This window comes from Chiloscyllium punctatum, chromosome 6, assembly GCF_047496795.1.
Source record: "Chiloscyllium punctatum isolate Juve2018m chromosome 6, sChiPun1.3, whole genome shotgun sequence".
Taxonomy (NCBI): Eukaryota; Metazoa; Chordata; class Chondrichthyes; order Orectolobiformes; family Hemiscylliidae; genus Chiloscyllium; species Chiloscyllium punctatum.
The window spans coordinates 50,907,850-50,935,534 of record NC_092744.1 but is presented as its reverse complement, the minus strand read 5'-3'; the positions used below and the strand labels follow the sequence as shown (position 1 = coordinate 50,935,534).

The window sequence follows — 27,685 nt, the reverse complement described above, 5'->3', positions numbered from 1 at the left end:
TGTGCCTGCATCTATCAGTTCCTCAAGAAGTTTACTCCACACATTACCACCCGTATAAAAAAAAATTGCCTCTCAGGTCTTTTCTTAAATCTCGCTCCTCTCAACTTAAAAATATGCTCCTTAGTCTTGAAATCCTAGGGCAAAGCCACCTACCATAAACTGATCAATATCCCTCATGATTGTATAAACTTCCTATAAATCACATCTCAACCTATGCAAAAAAGTGGAAGTTGAGTGGAAAATGTCCCAGTGTTTCCAACTTTTCTTATAACTCAAATCTTCCATACCTGGTAGCATCCTGGTAAATCTGTTCTGAGCACTCTCTAGCTTAATAATATCCTTTTTATAACCGTGTTACCAAAACTGGCCAGAATACTCCAGAATAGGCCTCACCAATGTCTTGTACATCCTCAACATGACTTCCCAACTCCTATATTCAAAAAGACTAAGCAATGAAGGCAAACGTGCTAAATGTCTTTTTAATCACCCAGTCGACGTGATGCAAACTTCAAAGAATTATTAACCTGAACCCCAAGGTCCCTCTTCTACAACACCCAATGCCCTACTATTAATTGTATAAGACCTTGTGCCAATTTCCACGATTAATTTATTATCACTGTTGCCTGTTTTAATTCATAGTCATTTGCTGGTTCCTGCTGTACTAAATTGAGCATTTAGCAGTTCCTCAGTTGATGGCGCTCAGCTCTGATTCAGAAGATTGGGGTCCACTCAAGGATTTGAGCATGAAAATATAGCCTGAAAATCCAGTGACATATTGAGGGAATTTGGAAGTTTTTAAAATTGATTTGTGAGTTGTGGGTAGCACAGGCTGGCCAGCATTTATTGCACGTACCTTATCCATCAGAAGGTGATGAGCTGCCTTCCTGAACCACTGCAGTCCACCTGCTGTTAGTTGACCCACTCAGGGAGGAAATTCCAGGATTTTGACCCAGTGACAAGCCAGGATGGTGAGGGGCTCAGAGGGGAGTTTGAAGGTAGCGGTGTTCCCATGTGACTGTTGCCCTTGCTGTTCTATATGAAAGTAGCTATGGATTTGGAAGGTGGTGTCTGAGGATCTTTGGTGAATTTCTGTACTCACTTCTGCAACTGAGTGTCAGTGGTGGAGGAAGTGGGTGCTTGTGAATACCGTGCCAATCAAGCAGGCTACTTTAACCCGAATAGTGTCAAGCTTCTTCAGTGCTGTTGGAGCTGCACTCATCCAGGCAAGTGGGGAGTATTCCATCACAGTCCTGATTTGTGCCTTGATGATGGCCAGGCTTTGGGAACTGAGGAGGCAAAAGTGAGGACTGCAGATGCTGGAGATCAAAGTCTATATTAGAGTGGTGCTGGAAAAGCACAGCTAGTCAGGCAGCATCCGAGGAGCAGGAAAATCAATGTTTCGGGCAAAAGCCCTTCAGGGATTCCTGATGAAGGGCTTTTGCCTGAAACGTTAATTTTCCTGCTCCTCAGATGCTACCTGATCTGCTTTGCTTTTCCAGCACAACTCTAATCTAGCCCGGTTATAAAAAGGAACTAAGGAGATGAGTTACTCACCGCAGTATTCCTAGCCTCTGACCTGCTCTTGTAGTCACTGTGTTTATGTAGCAAATCCAGTTGAGTTTCTGGTTAATGGAAACCCTTAGGATGTTGAAAGTGGGGGATTCAGTGATGGTAACACCATCGAATATTGAGGTAGTTAGATGGTCTCGTATTGGTGATGGTCATTGCCTGGTATATTGTCCAGACCTTGCTGTATTTGGACAGGGAGTGCTTCATTATCTGAGGAGTTGCAAATGGTGCTGAACATTGCACAGTCGACGGTGAACATCCTAACTTCTGACCTTTTGATAGAGGGAAAGTTATTGATGAAAGAAGCTGAAGTTGTTGAGCCTAGGATACTCCCCTAAGGAACCCCTGCAGAGATGTCCTGTAGCTGAGATTACTGACCACCAGTAATCAGATATGACTCTAATCAGCAGAGAGTTTGCCCCTGATACCTATCGATTCCAGTTTTGCAGGGGCTTCTTGATGCTGAACTCGGTTGAATGCAGTTTCAGCGTCATTGTCACTCTCACTTAACCTCTTGAATTCAGCTGTATTGTCCATATTTTTGAACCAAGGCTGTAATGAGGTCAGGAGCTGACTGGCCCTGACAGAACTCAAACTGGGTATCACTGACAGGTTATTGCTGAGCAGGTGTTGCTTGATACTACTATTGATGACACCTTCCATCATGTTACTAATGATGGAGAGTACTCTGGGGCAGTACTTGGCAGGATTGGCTTTATCCTACTTTTTAAGCACAACTCACACTTGGGCAATTTTCCACATTATAAGGTAGATACCAGTGTGTAACTGCTGTTTGGCTAGAGGCCTGGTAAGTTCTGGAACACAAGCCTTCAGTACTGTTGCTGGACTGTTGTCAGGACCCATAGCTTTTGCAATATCTAGTATCTCCAACCCTTTCTTGACATCACTTGGAATGAATTGAATTGGCTGAAGACTGGTATCTGTAATGCTGTGGACCACTGGAGAAAGCAAGGATTAATCATTCACTTGGTGATTCTGGCTGAAGGTTTCTGCGAATGATTCAACCTTATCTTTTGCATTGATGTGCTGGACTCTTCCATCATTTGAGGATAGGGATATTTGTAGAGCCATTTCCTCTACTGAATTGTTTATCTATCCACCACAATTCATGACTGCATGTGACAGGACAAGTTCGAAGGTGCCATTTTTTTTGGATGGAGCACTGAACTGAGGCCCAATTTCCCCTCTGATGAATGGAAAAGTACTCATTAAACCATTTTGAAGAGCAGAAGAGTTTCTCGTTTTCCTAGCTAAAATAAATTTCTCAATCATATTACAAAATAATTATCTGGCGCTAATCAGAGTGCTGTTGTGGAAGGTCACTGTGTGCAAATTGGATGCGTGTTTGTACATTAGAAGTACTTTTGAAATGAGGTAACTGTTGCTGGCAGTAAAGTGTTTCGAGACATGCATGATTGTTAATGATTATTTTCCAAATCTGAAATATTATTTCAAAATTTTAACAATTTCACCATGGTTTTGACCACCCTAATCTCTATTCTATTCCAGCCCTACAATTCTTTAAAATAGCTGCGCTGCTCTTCAACCCAGATTTGAAAATGCACACTATCTCTAGTCATGCCTTCAGCTGTCCTCACTGAACCTTTTCACCTCTTTGCACTCTTCTGAGCAAGTTTCTTTGGTCATCTACCTAATAGGACGTTATGGCTTGGTATCCAATTTCCCATTATGAAATGTTAAACTGAAACAGGAAATATTATGTAGGACCAGATTTTACTGAAGCAAAGCACCCTGTTGGTTAAGATTATTTATGAACATTTGTCTATTAAACGTTTTGATCATAATGTTGCTGAAAGTATTTGTTGATAAGTAAGTGCAATGATATCTATATTATTGAACAACTGGATTTTTGTTAAGCATGAGATGTGACCATTGAAGGAAAAATAATAATGATAAAATATTCAAGTAACTCACAGTAAGCACATTGTTTCTGCTTGAATGGAGAATGAGCGGAAAAGCAAGATTGCACTAAAAGGGGTAAAAGAAAGATGGGAATACAAGCAATGCAAAAGTTTGACATTTTTAAAATAAAATAGTCGAAGGAATAAGACTCAACTTCTTTAGTTCATTTACTGGGCAATACCAATTTAGTGATGGTTGCTAAGAATTATTTAAGTGTTAAAGGATACTTCCTTGGGTTTTTTTTGCAAAGCTAACAACGGAGTGACAAAAATTGATAAACAACTTGTGGAAATTTGCAATTCATAGGTCACCTTCCTGCTGGTTGCTGATTGATATTTGCCCTAGGAATGGAATGCATTGATCAGCATTTTTTAAGCAAAGCCTGGCCAGTAATTTTAACATTCTAGAACTAATGGGTCCTTCTAATTTATATTATATTATCTAATGGCGATGATGATATAATCATGTTATTATCACTGGTACTTGCTCCCCAATTACCTGTTCATAAATGGCCAGTCAAGACCATGCCGTTCCAGACATCACTACAGCTTGGTCTGGAAGTCACAAAAGCTGAGTTCCAGAAAGAGAAAAATGACTTTGATAGCAAGGTGACACCTTGCTGAACGTGACACCAAAAAACTTTGTCAGACCAGTTGATGAAGACCAAGAAGAAATCACTCCAGTGTCTGGAAAGATACTTGTCTTAAAGGAAGATGGTTGTTAGGGTAGCTTTTGGGCCTGTCACCTCAGTCTTTGATGTAGCAGTCCTCAAAGTCTTGCTCAACCATCTTCAACCTCCCATCATAAGGTTAGAAGGAGGCATGTTTGCTCATGATTTGTACAATATAATGGATTGTGCCAATAATGCAGAACAATGAAAAAGTCCATGCCTGCTTGAAGCAAGATCTCAGCAATATCCAGATCTAGGCTGTTGGTAGATAACAAGGTACAACAAGCGAATCTTGCCAGCATTTAATAGCCACATCTTTTGCCATCAGTATCCTTGGGGTGTTCACCACTGACCATAAACATAACTGAATTGGTTGCATAAATATAGTGGTTAAAGGAGTAAATCAATAGTTAGGTATTCTGTGTAAGTCACTTGTGACACTGCAAAGAATCTTAACTACCTGGAAGATACAAATAACTAGTAAAATAGAATATTGTTCTCTAGCATAAATGGCGTAGCTGCAATGGCACTCAGGATCATCTGAGAAAATGTAGTCGGCTCAATGCTCTACAGCAAGTTGGTAAATGCCAACATGAGAAGAAGGCCAGTGCATAGCAACATCCTCAATTTCAAGTTACCATCTTGGTTCAGTCTCAATTGGAATATTATGCTCAATTTTGTCACCACACATTTAAGAAGGATGTGCAGACATTGGAAAGAGTCCAGTTAAGAGTTACAAGAACGGTCCCAGAAATGAGAGACTTCAACTCATCAATAAAGCTGGGACAGTTTTTGCCTCAGTAGTTAAAATTTGGTGCACTGCCTGAAAGTGCAGTCAAGGCAAATTCAAGAGAAAAGGTTTGCATGGCTATAGAGAAAAAAACATGAGGAACAAGCTGATTTGCAACAAATGACCCATTCAATGTGTTCCGCCATTCAACATGATCATGGCTGATCCTCTATCTCAACACCTAATGTTATGCTCTCTCTATATCCCTCACCACCTTTAGTTTCAAGAAATCCCTTTCTTAAATATATTCAGTGATTTGGCCTGCAGAGTCTTCTATGGTAGAGAATTCTACAGGTTCAGCACCCTACAAGTGAAGAAGTTGCTCCTCCTCTAAGTCCAAAATAGTCTGCACATCCTAAGACTGTGATCCCTTTTCTCAACACACTGGCCAAGAGAAACATCATTGCTGCTTCCTGTCGTTCTAGTCATGTCAGAATTATACATGTTTCAATGAGAAATCTTCTCCTTCTTTAAAACTCCAATGAAGACAGATCCTGTCGACCCAACTTTTCCTCATATGACAAACCTGCCATCCCAGGTATCAATCTGTTGAATCTTTGCTGCACTCACCTTTTGGCAAATATATCTTTTCTGTGGTTAGGAAACCAAAACTGTACACAATACTCGAGATGTGGTCTCACCAAGATTCCGTATAACTACAATAAGACTTCCTTGTTGCTGGGCTCAAACCTCTTCCAAAGAAGACCAACATATCATTAGCTTTCCAAATTACTTACTGCACCCTGCATGCCTATTTTTAATGAACTCTGTACAAAGATACCGTGGTCCCTTTGTACATCCGCATTTCCTAGTCTCTCACCATTTAAATAATACTGTTATTCCTTTCCTACTGAAATGAACAACTTTGAACTGATCCATATTGTACTACATCTGCCTGCTCAATCAACTTTTCTAAATTGCCCTGAACCCTCAATGTGTCCTCCTCAGTACTTATTCCCCCACTTAGTTTTGTATCGTCAGTAAACTTGGAAATGTTACATTTGACACACATAGTTTGATTAAGTCGAAAAGTGTAGCACTGGAAAAGCACAGCAGGTCAGGCAGCATCCGAGGAGCAGGAGAATCAATGTTTTGGGCATATCCTTCATCAGGAGTATGTGTGAGGGGGGGAGTGGCTGAGACATAAATAGAGGATGTCCAGCTGGGGGGTAGGTAGCTTGAAAGGTGATAAGTATATGCAGGTGGGGGGTGATGGTGATAATTCGGAGCAAATAGGTAAAGGAAGATAGGTATGTGGGATAGTTCAAGAGGATGGTTCTGAGTTGGAAGATTGGATCTGGAATGAGGTATGGGAGGGGAGATGAGGAAACTGGTGAAATCGACATTGATGCCATTTGGTTGGAGGGTCCCAAGGCAGAAGCTGGAATACTCCAACCAAACGGCGTCAATCCTCATCACTCCTTCCCCCATCTCATCCCAAATCCAACCCTCCAATTCAGCACCTCCCTCTTGAACTGTCCCACCTGTCCATCTTCCTTCCCACTTATCCGCTCCACCATCTGCTCTGACCTATTACCCCCATCACCTGCATCTATCTGTTGCATTCCAAGCTACCTCCCCTGCAGCCCCACACCCCCCTCCTAGTTATCTCTCAGCCCCCTTCTCCCTCACCCCCTCCATTCCTGATGAAGGGCTTATGTCTGAAATGCAATTCTCCTGCTCTCTGGATGCTGCCTGATCTACTGTACTTCTCCAGCGCTACACTTTTCAACTCTGATCTCCAGCATCTGTAGTTCTCACTTTCTCCATATAGTTTGAATAGCTGAGTTCGAAACACTTGTCTCTAAAGTACCAACCTGTTACACCTTTCACTCTGTATATAATCCATTTATTCCTACACTATTTATTGGCTAGACTAATTCTCAATCCATGCCAGTACATTACCATCAATCCCATGTGTTTTGATTTTACATGATAACCTCTTATTTGGGATTATATTGAAAGTGTTCTGAGAATCTGAATAATGCACATCTACTGATTTCCCCCTAATTTATTGTTTAAATGCTGAAAATACGCAGCTGGTCAGGCATCACTTGAGGAAAGAAAAACAGAATTAAGCCTTTGAGTTGAATGTGACATAAGAATGGAAGCAGTTTAGATTAGATTACATTAGTGTGGAAACAGGCCCTTCAGCCCAACAAGTCCACACCAACCCGCTGAAGCATGACCCACCCATACCCCTACATTTACCCCTTACCTAACACTACGGGCAATTTAGCATGGCCAATTCACCTGACCTGCACATCTTTGGACTGTGGGAGGAAACCGAAGCACCAGGAGGAAACCCACGCAGACATGGGGAGAACGTGCAAACTCCACACAGTCAGTCACCTGAGGCAGGAATTGAAACCAGGTCTCTGGTGCTGTGAGGCAGCAGTGCTAACCACTGTGCCACCGTGCCGCCCACATAGTTATCATGTAAAATCAAAACAAATGGGATTGATGGTAATGTACTGGCATGGATTGAGAATTAGTCTAGCCATTAAATAGTGTAGGAATAAATGGATTATATACAGAGTGAAAGGTGTAGTTTAGAAATATGATGTCTGTTTTGTTGAAAGAGGGAGGGGGAGGAAGAATAAAAGGGAATGTTTGGGATACATTAAAGAGTATGGAAAATAAAGAGCATAAACGCACAGGAAGGGTTAAAGCATGAAGACCACTGGTTATCTGTTACAACGGGTCTGTGGAATGCTACACTAGTCAACAGGTCACTGTGGCAGGATGGGATAAGATTAGTGAAAAGCTTCTACACCAACTAGCAGAGTAAGGTTGGGGCTGAAAGGTCACTATGGTGGGATGAGAACACCAATTAGTAAAGTCAGCCTCGCCTGCTAAATATCATCATGGCAGGTTGGCACAGGTCGTGACAATAAATATTTACAACATGACATTAAATATTTAATTAATAGTTGGTAGAGTCAGCCTGCTTGAGACCCTTGTGGCAGAACATGACACTAAATATTTATTCAGTAGTTAGTAGGTTAAGCCTGGGACAGGAGACCATTGTGGTAGATGGGCTAGTAAAATATCTAATCATGACAGGTCAGCCTGGGATGGAAGATCATTGTGGCAGTGGTGGTAGTAAAATATCTAATTGTGACATTAGAATAATATTAAGTAGAATGTAGGAAAAACAATAGTGGCAGAAGTAGAGAGATAATAGGAACTAACATTATTGATTTATTGTATATCTGGAGTGAGGTAATTCTGACTAATACAGTTAGGCATGCTGATAAGCTAACAAAAACATGATAACAAAAAGGTACAAAGAGCCATGGACCCTGAGGTTTGGGGGCATTCAAGAATCTGCTTTCTGAGTATCATGGTTTTTTTAATTTGCAAATAAAAGACTTACTTCTTGAAGAACTCTCCACGTCTCCTGGTGATTCTCTACATTTTCTCCACGACAAGAGCAGAGAGAGATTGAAAAAGGAAGATCTCTCAGGACCAAATCATTCTATATAATCCTGACTTGAGCAAACATGATCGTTCTTGCTTTGTGGTTGAAAACCCCCTGAAATTCTCCTCTTAATGCCATCTGGTAGTTTGGTCACAGGACTAGGAGCCAAAGAGAAAGGCTCAACACCAATAAATTAAAACAAAGAATGACGGATGCTGAAGATTGTAAACAAAAAAAAACTTGCTGGAGAAACTCAGCAGGCCTGGCAGCAGCTGTGGACAGAAAGCTAAGGTTTCAAGTCATTTGACACTTCTTGGAAGAAGGATCATTTGGCTTGAAACGTTAACTCTGCTTTTTCTGCATTGATGCTGAGATTCTTCAACAATTCATATTTTGGCTTAACACTGCTGAATTGACAACTACGCAAGAAATTACTCTTAACGCTTGAGAACTAATACATTGAAAGTATCTCGCACTGGTTTGACCTTTTCACTTACTGTGAGATTTATGGAACTTGAAACTTGCAGGGACTGATCAATATATAACCATGAAGCGTCATCTCGACTCGAAATGTTGCTTTGTTTCCATGGATGCTGCCTGACCCGCTATGATCTCCAGCATTTTTTTGTTTTCAAAATATAACTATCGCTATTTTTCAAAATAGTAACAACCATGTTTCTCCTACTGGTTTGTCTTGGTATTATTCTGTATGGCAGCTACCAGTAAACACGATATACAAATTACTATTGCAGCACAGCCCAACACTTTTTTTCAGAATAAATCCCCCCCTGCAGGAAGGCAACGATATAAACAATGGATTGGTTTATACGTCTGCAACAAACGCTCTGGCGTCAGCTGCGCATGAGCACCCGAGTCGGGGAATGTTTTGAGTGACGCACCAATGATTTGGTCGCGTGCAGTTTCGGTTATTTCGGAATCATTTGGTGCTGTCACCTGGAGTGTGATGTCAGAGCGCGAGCGAGGGAGGGAGCGATGCCTGACCGGGACCGGAATGCGCTAGGCAGCTACCTCGGCCGCCTGGTGGAGTTTGCGGACGAACATATTAATGCGGTGCGGGTATGGGGACGTTCCGGTATTCGCACTCAGACAGCGAAAGCCCACGTTTCGAGAAGCGGCAAGTTTGCTTCTCAAATAGCTGTTATAAAAAGAGGCCTGTCAGTCGGCCAGTAGGTTGATGTGGGCTTTAAAGGGAGTTTGTGAACACGGTGGGGGGGGGGATTGACAGGTTCTTGCCGCTCTGCGTGTTTTGTAAACTCGGGGAAATTGACAGTGCCTCACCGCTCCGTTTGGTTTTGTTTCGCAGCATATTAGTACGGGCCTGGCAGTGGCCGGAGTTGTGATGCTCGCCAGAAGCGTTAAACTAGTAAGTGTGAGATTCTGGAGTTTGATAGGGCATTTTATTTCAGCAAGCGATCGCGCTCTTAAATTCGCTGATGCGCTATAAAGCTTTTTGTTTATCGAAGGAAGCATTCAAATTGAGAGGTTTTGTAGCGGGGGGGGGGGGGGGGGAAACGCAGATACTGCTATAATTTAATACGTAAGCAGCTTTAAAAAACATAACAATCACAAATCTGGGAATTTGTATTTGTCAAGAGAAAAGTTAACACTACGAGTCATAAGACTGACCTGACATAAATCTAAATGTCATAGACAACATTCCAAATTTTCAAAAAAAAACCTCCAGCGAATATAAACCACTATTCATGATTTGTAAAGCTTTACAGTTGTTTTTTCTTCAGCTAGATGGTGGTGAATCGTTAGAACGCCTTGCTATAGAAGGCTGACTGGATGGGTTGAATAATCTCATTCTGTTCCTCTATGTTATGGTGTACTTTCAAATTAACCTGTTCTGATGCATTATTACACATTTCTGAAGCAGGTGAGATTTCAACCTGTACCTCCTAGTTCAGAATTGTGAAACTGTCACCACATCTCTCATTCTTCAAGTGCTAGGCGGCTCAAATATTTGTATTTTAATATAATCAAATGACTCGGATTGTTTCATAGGAATGTAATTAAACAAAAATTAGTACTGTCCTAACCTCTCCTTGCATGACTCAGAGAAGCCAAGAGTAATTGGTTTTAAAGAGTCTTTTGAAGAAAAGAGAGGCAGAAATGTTTCAAGTGGGAATTGCAGAGTTGTTCTAGGCAAATAAGCAACTGCCAATGAAGCAAAGCTATTAAAATCAGTTATATACAAGAAGCCAGAATTGAAGTACAGAGATCTTTTAGCATTGTAGCATAAAACGATGTTACAGAGATGAGAGCAAATGCTTTGAGTTGATTTGGAAAGAAAGTGAGAATTTTGAAATCAAGGTATTCTTGGCTGGAAGTCAATGTAGATCACTGAGCATGGGGATGAAGGGTGAGTGGGGCTTGATGTGATGCGCACATGTTGAGTTTTAGATAACCTCAAGTTTGGAGGATAGAATTCAGGAGACAAGCTAAGAATTTCTGATTGAAACTTTGTGTTGGATGCTGAGATGATCATGATCTGCAGATATAATTTTTATTTCATGAAATTTTTATCTGCTGTAAAATAATTTTCAAGTTTGCTGTCCCTTCCTCAGAGCTGAAAGAGGTTGAAAGTTGGTATTATTTTATAGTTTTGACAGAGGTGGAGGAGGAGCCAGGGACAGGTGATGTAATGGAGGCCCAGTACAAAAGACAAAGGGGTTGCCAATTAGGGTGAAAGAGAAACAGATATAAAAATAGTGCAAATTATGGTGTGGAAGAATGTAAATGTTCTCTCAGTAGAGAGCAAAGTAAACGAGACACAAACAAGGTAGTAATGGGGTAGAGGGGACTGCAAGGAAAATGGAAGACAGGCATGATGTGGTCATGCTTCGAAGGTGTGGAATTTGAGTCCTATCAGCTGTAAAGTGCCTGATCTGAAAATGACATGTTCATCAAATTTGTGTCATGCTTTGTTGGAACATTGTAGAAGGCCCAGGGCAGAAATGTTAGAATGAGAGCAGGTTGGCTTCTTTCAAACCCTTAAATCCTGATGAAGTCATATCAGGCTTTAAATGTTAATTCTATTTTTCCCCCTGCGGATGCTGGTTTCTCCAGCATTTACTGTATTTGTTTCAGATTCCCAGCATCAACAGTATTTAGCTTTTATTAAAATAAAAGGAAAAATTGACTGTTTATGAATCCTTCCTTCTCATTCTTCAAAATAAACACATCTAGGCAGCCATTATCTATTGAGTAATAACATGCCAGAAAGTGAAAAATATCATTAATGTTTGTCAGATTGTCTCATTGAAGTTTATGTGGGATTGTTGTATGATTTGAACTGGAACCAAAATATAGATTGTTAGTTGACTTTCCAAAAACAGAACCAGAAGTTCCGGTCTGTATCAAATAAAAACCGAAATTGGTGGAAAAACTCAGCAAACCTGGCAGCCTTTGTGGAAAGAAAACATATTTAACATTTTAAGTTCTGAAGAAGGGTCACTAGACTGGAAACATTAGCTCTATTCTCTCTCCACAGATGCTGCCAACACTGCTGAGTTTCTCTAGCAATTTCTGTCTTTTATTTGTTTTAGATCTCCAGCAGTTCTTTGTTTTATTCTGATCTCCATTCTTAACTTCAAGTAACCAAGCAATTATAGATATCGGGGTCTATGCTTTTGCAGCCTAATGTCCTGCTCTTTGTATTTAAAGTCTGTATGTCTGTTTAATTATTGAAGTTGAACGTTTTTAACCTTTGCAGCAAAATGAAGAGCTCTAATTCATTTGATGCTTCTATTAATAAGAAACCATATATGATTTGATATATGCAAAATAATTGGTGATTTAGTAAATTTATAAAACTAGGTTTGTTTGTTAGATTCAATAATTTAATATGATTGTATATACAAAGAATACTCTAAAGTATTTACTTCAGTATGAAATAATATACATTGATTATTAATGAAAGTTTTGTGACTTTTTTTCTCCTTTTCACAGTTTACTAAATTTAATAGTGCACTGGAGATACCTGATAGCTTTATTGAAAAACATGTTAAACTTCGAGGGAGAGTGCACCATGTAACAAGATATGGACTAGAAGTAGAGCATGTTCCCATTACACTTCCTATTGTTTCATTTCTACAGAGAAGTAAGTTAATGCTTGGTATTCGAGGATAACATATATGTGAATTGCAGAATTAACTTAATTTTAAAATTTCAGAGACCCTGTTATAATGCATTGATAGCATCCCTACCCCTGGACCGGGAGGCCAGAGTTCAATCCCTACTACTCCAGAGGTGTGTAATAACATCTCCAATACATTGATTAGAAACATAGGTTAGCTTGGTGTTAAAATGGTCCTTGCGATACCCCCAAATGTGACTGACTCTACTCATGTTGAAACTACATGAACATAATACAAACTGCACAAATAAGTAATGTAGATTTATTTGGTATGATTTCATTTGATGAAGTTCACTAAAGTCCATGTGCATTTTACAGAAAATGCACAGTCAACGTGATTAAGTGAGCTGTTTGAATTTTAATAAGGTAGTAACTCATAAGGTAGTTATGATACATTATTGAGTGAAATAGTTGACTGTAATATTTTAATCCTGTTAGCCAAGTTTTGATTGGGCTTTGTGTGCTTGAAATACTTGAAAACAAGTGGCAGTGTCTTGCTGTTTACAATGCAAGCACAGAGTTTTGTCATTTTTAAGCCATAGATTTTCAAATGGGGCTCTTGGACTTCCTGCTGGGATCATGCAGTATGTATATAATATCTTGTTTTTAAATATTTGCCATAATGTTCTGTGGTTGACTCTTTAGTTAATTGTTTACATAATTCTAAGTTTTTGTGTTAAAATTTAATGTTTATAGTCCACAACTGGTTCAGAAGAGGCTTTCTGGATACTATCCAATTCAATGTTATTACCATTTCTGAGCAGTTAATAGCATAAGCCTCCAAAACTGTTGTGTTCTTGTGTGTATATATATATTTATTAAAAGATACACAATATACTAGTTTTTTTTATGTGTATAGGGAACGCTTTCTATGTATTTGAACGTTTGCTTTATCATTTGTTTTGTGTAGCTTTACTTTTGTTAAACCGGTATAATAGTTAATGTGAAATGAATGATGAGAATGCATACTTGCTGTCTTCAGTCTCTTTGGTGTTGGCGTGGTGACTTCTAAAACAGCATCTGAGATTTGTTCCTCTGGATTGCTTAGGCCCAAATCAATGCAAAAACATGATTTATGTAATCTGCTGTTTTTCTAATCTAGCTGCATGGTAATTGGCTGATCAATTTGCCTACATGACAAAAATAATTGGGTTTGAAATGAGTAATTAATTGAAGTGAAGCTCTTTGAGATATTCTGGTGTTTTCATATGGCTAAATTCATTAGAACCTGTGATCAGTTAGCCACTACAGGAATCTTATGAGAGATGATATTTTGTTTTATGTAAACATTTCCTTTATCTGGTGCTTTTAAATATATGACTATATATTTTAGTTATAAGTTAACTTGAAATAAGAACAATAATATATTTTATTTAGTTCTATGTGATGCATGTAAAGTGGCCATTGTTTCTAAGAAATTGTCTCTTGTCAAAAGTCATTTTTGAATGAGTTTGAATGACTGGAAATTTTAATATTTGCTCCACAAGTTGTTGTCATAATTTTTATCTTTTGTTTCTAATGTTGATCATACCTATCTGCTTTCTTATGTAGTGTGTCAATCAAATGTTGGTACTAGTAGAAGCTCATTAAGATCCATGAGCTGTCATTTTATTAGCTCCTATCTAATCTGTGTATTACCTCCATTTTCCTGCATTTTTTAAACTTTGCTTATGGGATTTAGACATATCTCTGGCCAGGTCAGCATTTATTGCGTTAATTTTTCCAGAGAAGGCAATATTGAGCTGCCCTCTTGAGACATGACTGTTCTTGTGGTGTAGAAGAACCTATGATGCTGTTAGGAAGTTTAGGATTTTGATCCAGTGACTGTGAAGGACTGGTAATATAATTCCAAGTCAGAATGATGTGTTGCTTGGAAAGGAACTTGCAGGTGGTGGTCCCATGCATCTGTTTGAGCTGATAGAGGTCATGGGTCTGGAAGATGTTTTCAAAGGAGCCTTGGTGAATTACTTCATTACGTTTTGTCAGTGTATACATGACAACCGCTGTGCATCAGTGATGAAGAGAGTGCATGTTGAAGATACTGGATGCCAGTCAAACAGCATCTGTACCCTGGATGGTGTCAAACTTCTTCAGTGTTGAGATGTCCTCCTCAAGGAAGAAAGGAATCTTCCATCACACTCTTGAATTATACCTTCCAGATGGCGGACAAGTACTGGAGTGACAGAAGGTGGTTTACTTATTGCAGAATCTCTAGTCTCTGATTTGCATTCGCAGCAAAAGTATTTTTTTTAATCGCTGGTCCAGTTCGGTTTCTAGTCAGTTGAACTCACAGGATCTTAATAATGGTGGCTTCAGCAATGGTAATGCTGTTGAGCCCTAAGGGACGATGGTTAGATTCTCTCTTATTAATGATGATCATTGCCTGGCACTTATGTAGTGTGCCATTTGCCACTCATCTTCCTCAGCCTGAAACCAAAAGATAAAATGCTGGAAAATCTCAGCAGGTCTGGCAGCATCTGTAAGGAGAGAAAAGAGCTGACGTTTTGAGTCTAACTGACCCTTAGTCAACTTTGACAAAGGGTCAGTTAGACTCTAACTGTCAGCTCTTTTCTCTCCTTACAGATGCTGTCAGACCTGCTGAGATTTTCCAGCATTTTATCTTTTGGTTTCAGATTCCAGCATCCGCAGTAATTTGCTTTTATTCCTAAGCCTGAATGTTGCTCAGATCTTGCGTTTAGATATGTTATCTAAGAGGTCATGAATGATGATAATTATTGTGCAATCATTAGAAAATATGACCACTTCTGACATTATGATGGAGAAGGGGTCATTGTTAAAGCAGCTGAATATGATCAGGCTTAGGGCACAATAATGAGGAACTCTTGCAGAGATGTCCTGGGACTAAGATGATTGATATCCCAAAAAACACTACCAGCTTCATTTTTATTGGGCAGGACTCCAGCCAGCAGAGAGTTTTCCTTCTGGTTCCCAATGACTCCAGTTTTGCTAGGGTTCTTCAATACTGTACTCTGTTAAATGCTACTTTGATGTCAACGGCAGTCACTTTCAGCTCACCATTTGAATTTTGCTCTTTTGACTATGTTTGGACCATGACTATATTGAGATCAGAGCCGACTGACCTGGGGGAACCCAAATGCAGTGTCAGTGAGCAAGGTATCCTTTTCAAATGTCACTTGATAGAACTTCAGTGACTTTTCACAACTTTACTGATGATTGAAAGTAAAATGATAGAATACCTGATTTGGTTAGGTTGGATAGATGCCAGTGTTGGAGTTGTACTTAAACAGCTTGGCTATGGGCAACTTGGTTTTGGAGCATGGGTCTTCAATACTACGGCCAGAATGTTGTCAGGACCCATGGAACTTTGCAATATCAATCATCTTGATATCACATGGAGTGATTTGCATTGGTTGAAGATTGACACCTTTTGATGCTGGGTATGTCAAATACTACAATATATTATCTATTGACATTTCTGGCTGAAGATGGTTTCAACTGCTTCAACCTTGTCTTTTGCACTGATGACCCTGCAACCCTTCCCCCCCCCCCCCCCACATTATCCCAGTCACAAGCCTCCAACTTGGCAATGCCCTCTTGACCTGTCCATCACCTTTCACACTTATCCGCTCCTCCATCCTCTGCGACCTATCATCTTCTCCCCCACCTTCATCTACCTATTGCATTCTCAGCTACCTTCCTCTCAATCCCAGCCCCCTCACATTTATCTCTCAGCTTCCTGACCCATAAGCCTTATTCCTGATGAAGAACTCATGCCCAAAACGTCGAATCTCCTGCTCCTCCGATGCTGCCTGACCTGTTGTGCTTTTCCAGCACCCTACTCTCGACTCTGATCTCCAGCATCTACAGTCCCCACTTTCTCTTAGGAAAATCATATTCACATTTTCAGACTATTATACATGTATGTTTCTTGGGATAACCCCTCAATAAATGTAAAATGTTTCTGTGTTTCCATCAGGCAAAACAGTCAAGTAATCTTTGGCACATTTAAATGCTGGTGCTATCTTCTCCTTCGTGGAAATTTACAATCTCTGTTCCTTCTATTAGAGCCCAGCCTCATCAACATATTTGTTTTAGTGAATACCCATCTTCTTCAATGACTGCCTTTAGATAGATGGGATTCATCAACTCCTTCTGCATTAATACTGGTTCACTGCTCATTTTTAAATGTGCAGATAACAATGTCCCTTAAAATGGTCAAATCATCCACAACTAATGTTTAAAACTATTTGACTGAGCATACTCACCCTACTCCTTCTATAAGTCTTTATATATAACTATTTGTTTTTACTTGGATGACCATCTAACTAAGACGCTAGTTTTGGTATTACATCCAAACAATCATGAGTCTTTTCCATCTTCTGCATTGTGCTGCTTCTGGACTAACTGATCCTGTTCACACTTTAGATCAAAGTTCTCAAAGTGGTAACACCTTTTTTTGTCACTGGTACTACAGATTGTTCTCATTGTCACAGGAGGTAACCCAAGCAATATCAACTGCTTGTTCTCCAGCCTTAAAACATTTTAACACCCAGTGAAATTAGATGAATTATTTTTAAATTGCTTTCTTAGCAGCACCAGATTCATTAGCACCATCTGCTGGATATTTCTGATTTGTGCTTGAGTGATTGCATGATAATACAGCATTTTATCTTGAGTTGGTTCAAAAAAGCTCCAAACAGATCATAAAAATGTAAGATTTGGAGTAGAAGAAGGCTATTCATTTTCCACCCCACTGCATTCGCTGCACCATTCATTTAGATCATCACTGATCTGTTTATGTTTCAAATTCCATATTCTGTCCCACTCTTGATTTTTGTTAGTTAATTGAATAGATCTGCGTCCATCTTCAAAATATTCAGGCTGAGGCAGAGAGTTCTGAACTTGCATAGCAGCTGAGAAGGAAAAACCTCCTCTCTGTCCTAAAACAATGCCCCCTAGTCCTGGACTCACCCGTATATTAGAATAGAATCTCTACAGTGTGGGAACAGACCATTCTGCCCAACAAGTCCATACTGATCCTCCAACCTTAATCCTGTAACCCTGCATTTCCCATGGTTAATGCACCTAACCTACAAACATCCCTGAACACAATGTGTAATTTAGCACGTTCAATCCATCTAACTTGCGCATCTTCAGACTGTGGGAGGAAACCAAAGCACCTGGCGGAAATCCGTGCAGACATGGGGAGAATATACAAACTGCACAAACATAGTCACCAGATAGTGGAATCAAACCTGTGTTCCTCATGCTGTGAAGCAGCAGTGCTAACCACTGAACCAACATGCCACCCATCATGTCCTTGTCAAGACCAGTCAGGACCTTTTTATACTTCAGTGAAGTCACCCTTCGCTCTTCTAAACACCAGTGGGACTAAGCCTTGTCTGTCCAACCTTTTACTCATAAGACAGCTTGCTCATTCTGGTTAACAATCTCATAAACATTCTCTGAACTGCCCCAAATGCATTTACATCCTTCCTTAAATAAAGTGACTAAAACTGCAAATGGTATTCCATATGGTTACATGATCTGATGTTGTATCATGTCAGATCAATGTCAAGAATGTGGTGCTGGAAAAGCACAGTAGGTCAGGCAGCACCCAAGGAGAATCAACATTTCTGGCATAAGTCCTTCATCAGGAAACCTGATCACGTCATCATGTCATATCAATGTTAGCCATTAGCATGACCTATGACAATAGTGCATAAAAATGGCTTACAAATGTAAATGGTGATGTAAATCAAAAAAAAGGTGCAAGCATCTCAGTGACTTTAAAGCAAAATGATATGAAGACGGGCAACTTTGTGAAGACCTACTACAGCAATCTTTGTTTTAGTCAGTACCTTATGAACTGGTAGTCCAGATAAACTGGCAAAAACTATAAGCCTGAAATTCTGCAAGCTTACTGGAAACTATATCTGAGTAGTCAGTTGAAGGTGCAAGAGAGACGACTCTCCTGGTAATTTTTATTTAAGGCAAAGTTGCATTATTATTTAAGTGATTTATGCTGTAATTAAGTATAACAGTGATGTGTATACCACCTGCATTATATTTCGATTACTTAGTGTATGGTTTTCCATTGATTATGTGGATCGCTTGATCAACTCGAATAGTTAATCAACCAATACACCCCTGGTCCCATAGGTGCTGGTTAATAAAAGTTTGCTAACTGGTTTAGCAAACACAATTCTATACTTTATACTGATGTATTGTTTTTCTCAGCTTTTGCTCTGCATTTCTAATATGAGTTTCAAAGCTGATGTCCCAGAGTCTATTAGCTTGATGCTTCTTTCACAAGATGCTGTTCTTGCAGCAAAGTTAAAAATGACACAAAGCCAGGTTATAGTCCAAGCAGGTTTATTTGGAAGCACTATCTTTTGTAGCACTGCTCCTTCATCAGGTGGCAGGAGCAGCACTCCGAAAACTAGTGCTTTCAAATAAACCTGTTGGACTATAACCTGGTATTGTGTGATTTTTAACTTTGTACACCACAGTCCAACACCAGCATCTCCAAATTATTTTTGAAATAAAAAATGTACTTTATTCATAAAATATTTTGATGATCTGTACAATTGGTCATGCCATACATACATAAACATTCCATTCCTTTGCATGTAGAGATAGAGTAATCATTCGTATATACAGGTCTGTACGTTTACTATCCATATATTATCCAAATCATTCTTTTAGCCAGACATCCCATGCTTACACTGATTCTCTGTGTTGAACAGTGCCCAAATAGTATCTATTTTGGCCATAGCTTTTTACAATATCAGTGAAAAAATGAATTATTATAGGCTTTAACTTGACTGGCTTTATTTCTTCCACTTATACACTTGCTGGCATGGTGTTTTGCTGTCATTTGAGTATTAGTCTATTTACATTATTAATTAGCAACTAACAACTCAGGATCCATTCATTCAAGCTTGAGCTGATAGGCTAGATACATAACTGAAAAAGAACGAGTTGACCTGAGAATACCTCTTCTTGTCAACTTTCAGTATGTCTTCCTGTAAATTCCCCATTCAAATAATAAGAGGAAAAGGTTGATCTAAGGTGATTGAGCCCTGTAATATCTGTTCAAGTCTCAGATACTCCACAAAACACAGAATATTCTCCTTAATTCTTGGACTTGGATGCTCTCAAAAAGGTTGTTATTTGTGGGTGTGCAAAATAGAGTAAAACTCAAAATCTTTTAAAGGGACACAAGTTATTTTAATTGTATATGAAGTGCATTTTATTTCAATTATTTTCTCATAAATACATATGTTTTCCTCAGGGCAGTCAAATGGTCTGCTGATGGTTCGATTGGCTGGCTTGCAAATGACTGATGAAGGCAAAGCGTGGTTAAAAGAGCAAATCAAACCTTCTCACGTTGTTTGGTTCCAACCTCTAAGGCGGGAGAATTCTTTTATTGATTCTATTGTAAGATTAAACAAAGTAAGTCTATGTTTCAGATGGACAAATTTATATTTCTGATTCAACTCATGTTATTGTTACATTATGCTTGAGAAGACCAAAACAAGCAAACTTTTGCTGTGGGTTAGCTTGAGCTCTGAGAATTGTTCAAGAAAATTACATCATACTGGGCAAACGTGCAGTTATTTTTCCTTTTGATACTAAGAATCTGATCTTCTATAATGCTATAGAATTAAAATATTAAATGAAATCATATAAGTGACTTTTCAAAGGCTTAAATTAATGAATTTGATTTGCATGATTATTGCTTATTACAATCCATTATGGCTAATTCAAAGGAATTTGGTGTCCAACAAAACTTGTCTAGTAATCAAAATTACCTAACATCAATACAATATCAAGAAAATGTACATTTTAAAAAATCAATTAATCACATGAATTTTAATTTAAAATTGTGACATTTAAAATAAATTATAGTGATGTGGAGTTGAAACAGTTGCAAAGTGAAGGGAGCAGCAAAATATTTCTTTTACCATTTAATCTTACCTCTCTTCCATCTTGCATTAGATGTCCTGTATTATGTCCTGTAGCATTTTCCAATTTTGATGAAGAGTCTGACCTAAAGTATCAGCTGTTTGACCTCAGTAATTCTAGCATTTTCTGATGATAGTGTTGTGAAGCTGGTGTGTGTAAAATTGTAAAATGTGGGAAAGCATTACATGGTCCCTTTTAAAAGATGATTTTTTTTTTCAGTGCTTCGAGTTAAAATGGATGTCTGAACAGCAGTTTAAAATGCAGGTGCACAGAGAATGCCCAAATTGAAACATTTTATATTGAACAGCCAAGCAGCATTTTTTCTAATTAGCAAGTCGTTTTTGAATTTAGCCAATCAATTTAAATCAAGCCCTTAAATATTTAAAAATCAATTAAATTTAAATCTGATGGTTTTGACTACCTAGAACCAGTCTAATTGATTGTAAAGAAATCAATAGGTCATCAATGGTATAAAAGATAAGGGCTCTCACACCTGCGCACACAAAAAAAAATAAACAGGAAGTTTCTCCCCTTCACTGTTTTGATCACACAGCATTGCCCTTTGGTGTGAAGGGCAGAAAAAAAAATAAATAGAGGATTCACCAACACCCTGGAGTTGTTCAGGGAGAGGTGGCACCGCAGGGAGTGGAGTGTATTATTTCTCCCTCCAACTCTATTTTGATTTAGTCCCTACCCTCCCCTTCACTGTAAAAAAAAATAAAAGATGAGGGCTCTCACACCTGCGCACACAAAAAAAAATAAACAGGAAGTTTCTCCCCTTCACTGTTTTGATCACACAGCATTGCCCTTTGATGGGAAGGGCAGTGCTTGTCACTGGCCACTCGGGTGTTTTTCCTATCTTCCTGGTGGTGGAAATGGAATAAAGATTCGTGCACTTTGTGTCCTTCACTGTGTTTTACACCTGCACACACACACCATGGGTGCTGGGGAAAAAGTAAGTAAAAGATGAGGGCACTTGGAAAATCGGAGAGAGCCAACTACCTCTGAAGAAGGGTTAAAGCTTTCAGATCTCTCAAAGAAAGCATCATCTAATTAATAAAGATGCAACAGTACTCTTAGCTAATATTCCCGACAGCAGAATTCACAGAAAGAACATTTCTGACAGAAAAACTGACACGAGAATTGAATGGAGAGAGACGTTCCTGAGAGATGATCAATGGAGAAGGTGAGGAGCATTTCAGAAGCCGAATTAGAGCTGTAATTTCGAGAGACTAAATTCTATTGTTTTCTTACAGTATATAAGTGGGACTTGTATTTATTGAACCAGTATACCATTAGGATTTTGTTTTATTAGGGAATAGTTAGTAATCACAGGGGAATTCTTCATTATGTTAGTGGTTCTGTTAATTTCCTCACTGTTGGAGTTAGCTAAATAAGTTTTAACTTGATTATAGAGTAAGAGAAAGGGTTTCATTTCAGTTAACCACTCCTTTATAACAGTTTATTTTTGGGGAGAGCGCAGTACGAGGTAGGTTATAACATTTTTTGCACTTTCATAGATTATGAGACGAGGCGAGCCTCTCTGGATGTTTCTGTTTTAGTAACCAGAAGTAGGGGAGGGGGTCGACATTTACTTCATAACAATAGTTAAAGAATCGTTTCAGCATCAGTCCCTGACTCCTTTTCATTTTGATTCTTTTCCAGTTAATATAAATACTTCCAAATTTAGTTTTTTGAGGGTTTTCTTTTATTATAATACTTTGTTCTAACAGACTGCTAGACTTAGAAACTGCAAAGGATAGGCTAACTTATAAGCAAGATTAATTGTTTGAATTCTGCTAACAAGTTTACTTCTGCAGCTGCATCTCTTCCAGATATTTCATTTTGCCATTTTTATTAAGTATAACTTAACCATCTATAATGTCAGCATGCCTTCGGGACACCTGACTCAATTCTTAATGAATTTCCGTATACCTCCTCATGCATTTTGCCTTAATTCCCCGTAACTGCGAGCCTCTGCTTCCTTCTACTTAAATTTATTTCTTGTAACTATCTTTTTTTTAATCACTTTTCACTATTAAGAGTTTTGTAGCAAAAGGTATTCAGGTGTCATGGTATTATATGGTTCCTACTAGATTTAATTGTGGGAACTCATTTTAAAGAGTTTGGGCAATGCATTATAACAGAGATGCCAAATGTTCTGTCCCTTAAAGTGGCATGTGATGATTTGAAATGTTTGAGTGAGACACAATACAAATAGCCTTCATAGACACATTTTTATTACTATTGCACAGTTTTGTAAGTAAATCTTAGATTTGGCTAATTGCAAAAGCTTTTTTGGAAGGTTTTATTTGCCACAAGGCCTAGTGAGTCTTTTTGCCATATCTTTACCAAATTATCTTCATTTAGCTCTCTATGGTACTCCTGTCATCTGATTCTAGCTTATTTGGCCACACACTATTGCTGGAGCAACTTGTCACAGCCAAGATGTTATGGGATTAAATGGCATTCCTGGTGCCACACCATCTTTAAAAGGCCATTGTTCAAGTGGTGTTAATTCAGAGCTTCTCTGAACATTTGCCACAGACATAGCTGATGAAGGAAAATTGGCATATTATTTGCATGCAGGCACTGAAGGTCCTGCTGGTAGGGACTTTATCTTTGTTCGGCAGCATCAGAGGAGGCCCACGACATCATCTATGCCAACCTGGTCTGAGGATTCTACCCAGGTCAGTGCAGTTTCAGATGTCTGGCCCAATGTATAGCAATGTCAGAAGAAGATCAGGAACCTTCTCTTCTCTACCAGTGATCTTTTTTTCCAATACAACTCACTCTATCTCTGCTAGTGTATTCACCTCCCACTGAGGCTCATACTTCACCACACTCACTATTATCTCTTCCCTCATTTGTTTTGAATGCTACAAACTTGAGCTGCATCTCAGTACACTTAATGATTGTTCTGTTATTAATTTCCATCCAGTATTCTGAGGAAATTCCCTACAGGTCATTCTGATATAACGTGACAGTTTGTGTTCCTCTGCAACCTAGAAAACTGTGCTGTCAGAAAACTGCTACAGGAAATCGTGCCATAGAAGATGACTAATAGAAAATCACTAAACACATTCAGCAGAAAGTTCAAGTTGCGTTATAGCCAATTTGTGCTGATGAAATGCGCATAGCAGAATAACCTGTATTTATTCCACAATCTCAGGTTGAGAGTGTGTTTGCTACAGTCTCTTGTGTTGATTCAATACACTGCAACAATTCACAAAAGCTCCCTCCAAAGCCACAAGCTCACCCAAAAGAGTAAGGGAAACAGATGTTTCAGAACATTATCATCTGCAAGTTCACTTTCATGTCTCATATCCTTATGTGCAACTATAATGCCATTTCCTCCTCATTGCTGGATTAAAATCCTGGACTCCCTAACAGCTGTTTGGGTTCCTACACAACAGGACTGCAATGGTTCAAGAAGGAAACTCACCACTGCGGTCTCCAGGGCAATTGGCGAAGGACAATAATACCTGGCCAAAGCAGCAGTGCCCTCATTCGCTTGAACAAACATCAAAATTCTCTTTGCGAATTCAGGGGAGAATTTGGTTTTCATGTTTCTTCTTCACATTAAAGTTACACATGATCACTACTGTGAAGGCAAATTGGAAGTATTGATAATGTAACATGCCATTTCAAACTTTATAACTGCTAGTTTAAATAGAATTTAATTGCATTTTCTTTACTTTTAGAATATATTTTTCTCAGTCTCTCTGAATGAAGAGATTTTAAGGAGAGGCCTTGGACGAGCAGTTAACATTGAGGGCCTACAATCAAATCCTAAACTGTACTGGAGATTACAGTCAAAGTTGCTTAAAGCAGAACTAAAAGCCCTAAGAAAAGGTAAAGGCATCTGGAAAGAAGCCACTTTATTAGAAACAATCTCAAATAATCTACAGAAGTCCAAGATTCTGCATAATCTAGATAATCTTAAATCCTGGGTCAGTTCTTTCAGAAAAAAATAATTTATTCAGTTGTAGCAGAAGCTTGTAAAGTTAAATTTCTACAATAAATACAACTACTTTGTCATGCCTAAGTGTTACAGATATAAGGTATGTTATCTTTGTTTAAGAGAGAGAGAGAGAGACTCATTTTACAGTGCAAAATGTTGTGTCTCAACTTGCTGGTTTATTTAGCCTGTACATTAGCTTTACTCTTTTCACGTTAGTGCTTTTCTTTGACTGATAGAATAATAGATACTGCAGCAAGACAACTTGGGTACTGGAGCCAAGCTTTGTATTATCTAATAAAGGAATCAGTGGAGCCAAATAGTTTACTTGTGCCTTCCAGCTTGTGACCTTTAATTAAACATAGTAAGACACAGGTAAAAGGACACACAAAAGAACAATTATTGAGAGAGATAGATACCTAAAAACTGGGATTTCATCTTAATATTTGCATATAGTACATAGTCTGAAATGCTAAATCCCCTCCTGAAGTTTTCCATCTGTCCTAAGACTTGCCTTAAGAAATGTAAACATATCATGCATTCAGCATATTTTCTCCTTTATTCTCCTGCTACTGTTGTTAAATAGATTTGAGAAATGCAGTTTGCTACACTCTGCTTTTGCTGAGAATGGTTTGAAATGTAACAGGTTTTTAGATTGCAGACCTCTTAAGTGATCAGAACTGCATGCTAGTATGTGAAAGACGGATTTTATAAACAAATGATTGAAGTTGTCTCCTGTTACTAAAACCTGCCTTGGAATGCATTCCTTTCATGCTGTTTAATGGAGTGCTAGCTCTCTCCATTTTGAGAGCACCTGAAAATTTTGTAATCTTCAATTATAGAGCAACAGATGCATTGGAAAACAAGCAAGAGACAAAAAGAAGTCCAAAAATTCATTATTGACACTGTATTTCTCAAAATACTTGAATATTCTATCAATTTATCATACAATTAACTCCTAAATTATAGGTACCTAAAGGATATGCATTGGGTGTCCTTTAATTGCAGACCTGTGTAGTTTTGAAGCTGTCATTACAGATTAGCTAATTATTTTAGGATTGGGGGTATATCTCCAACAGTATTTTTTCCCCACCCCGATTGAGATTGTGCTTAATGCTAAAGGCCTGCCTACAGGATATGATTTCAGTTCATTTTCTGTCTTGAATTCTTAATTCATTGCCATCCTTAAATTCTTTCCCTTTGAGAACAATAGCATGATGTTTGTATCTGTTGCAGTGGCAACCTGGATAGGGCAAGGAGGCTGGCAGAGGAATGGAATGCATGGCAATTTCCAGAACAATGTACAGGAGGATGAATATACTGCAGATTCTTTTCTGAGATATCTGTCTCTCTGTGCTGCAGCTAGTTATGTTTGAAGTGTTAAGGAGTGAGCACAGTAGGTTGGTAGGTTATGTCAGTAGCTGCTATGCTGGCGAGTAAGCTTGCCAACTCTGGTTTGAACTAAACTTGGAAATTTGATCACGTGGAGTCTGATCATGTACTATCATATCAGATCAGGTGACATCTACAATATTGGTTTTGCCATCTGTAAACTGTGGGCCAGTGAAACCACAGTATGTGCAAGAAGTTCCAAGAACCAGGAGGCCATTCAAAAGCAGACACAGAGACAAACTTGAGGGTGAAGGAAAGAGTGAAACAATTCTCTCCAATTCCCTTCCTCCTCTTCACATTCCCATGCCCCAAAAAACCTCTCAAAAATCCCAACATCAATTTTGCTTCCTTCAACTCCCAATGTCAGGCCTCCAGTTTTAAATTGCCCTCATACCTTTCTGTTCATCGTATTTTTAATGTAAAGGAGATCTGTTTACTTCAGTTGATTTCTTTGTTGATTCTATCTTTATGGTAAAGCTGTGCAAATAAGAGTTTCCCAGACACTGCATTGCACAGAATTTTTTTTCTAATCTGCTGCCTTGTAATTACCCTATGTGCTCAGTGTTTAATGTTGAAAATGGGCTTGGTGTATTGAAGTTGCCCATAGTTTGTATTATCCAAATGCTTGCAGTTTCAAGGGAAAATAGGAACAGTGGGGAGGCCATTTGGCCCCTCAAGGGTATTCTGCCATTTAATGAGATTGTGGCTGATCTGTGGTCTAATACCCACCTTTGGTCCATATCCCTTAATACTTTTAGTTTAATTTTTTTAAAAATCTGTCACCGATTTAAACCAAGAACTAATCTAGCATCAACTGCCATTTGTGGAAAAGAATGCTAAACCCTTTTTGTGTGTAGAAGTGCTTTCTAGTATGTCTGCTGGACAGTCTTGCCCAAATTCACAGACTATGCCCTCTATTTCTAGAGGGTCACTACATAGCAAAGTTCAAGTTATCTGATACTGTTAGTGTTGGGAGTGTCCATCTGTACATGTTTTGCTGTGAAATAGGGTTGTATTGAGTGCTTCACTTTAAAAAGATGAATGCGACACACAGTACTAAATATGTCTAGTTCAGAGGATTCAACTGAATAATGTTAAAGTGTGTTTCATCTGCCAGAGTAGCTTCAACATTGGTGTTTCTAACTAGGACTGGAAACGAATAAAGTTATTCAACATGAGCCTTCCTTGGAGTGATTCATCTTTTAATTTTAAAGTCTGCAATATAACATACAAGATACACTTAATATGTTTTTTTGTAACTGTTCATTCTCATAAATGTCTGTGTGCATTGTAAAAGAAAGCCCTGTATTTTTTTAAATCAATAAACAGTGCTAATATATTGTAAAGATTTTTTTGTATCTTTCTACAAATGACTTAAAGGGTTTTAAAAAAAAACAGAATGAGGCCTTCCAGCTCATGGAAGGGTGATTCTTCTTAAACTATTTGCAATACAACATTACAGGCTTCTTTGTTATGTTAGTGCAAGGAATTGAAATACCTTTATCCACCATGGGACACAGCCTCAAAAATTGAGAAAGGACACCAACTAGACCACCCAACCAAAATATGTACGTCACCTTTTGCCACAGTTTTGGTGGCTCAGTGGTTAGCACTGCTACCTCACAGCACCGGGATCCCAGGTTCGATTCTAGCCACTGGCGACTGTCTGTGTAGAGTTTGCACATTCTCCCCGTGTCTGTGTGGGTTTCCTCCGGGTGCTCTGGTTTCCTCCCACAGTCCAAACATGTGCAAGTCAGATGAATTGGCCATGCTAAATTGTCCATAGTGTTAGGTGCATTAGTCAGAGGGAAAATGGGTCT

The 27,685-nt window shown here is 38.8% G+C and overlaps 1 protein-coding gene across 4 annotated transcripts; it reads left to right on the top strand.

Annotated features, from left to right (window-relative positions):
* Positions 1–9,276: 9,276 nt before the first annotated feature.
* Positions 9,277–26,630, top strand: c18h3orf33 (c18h3orf33 homolog (H. sapiens)). Of its 4 annotated transcripts, none has more exons than XM_072572641.1 (6): positions 9,277–9,474; positions 9,722–9,781; positions 12,373–12,523; positions 19,839–19,999; positions 24,217–24,367; positions 25,710–26,630. In XM_072572641.1, exons 1-6 carry the CDS (start codon positions 9,391–9,393, stop codon positions 25,847–25,849), a joined length of 747 nt encoding a protein of 248 aa, XP_072428742.1. In that variant the 5' UTR covers positions 9,277–9,390; the 3' UTR covers positions 25,850–26,630. The 4 variants fall into 4 exon arrangements, with proteins under 4 accessions (XP_072428742.1, XP_072428743.1, XP_072428739.1 ...); XM_072572638.1 differs by having other exon boundaries at positions 9,282–9,584; XM_072572642.1 differs by having other exon boundaries at positions 24,217–26,630.
* The last annotated feature ends 1,055 nt before the right edge of the window (positions 26,631–27,685 follow it).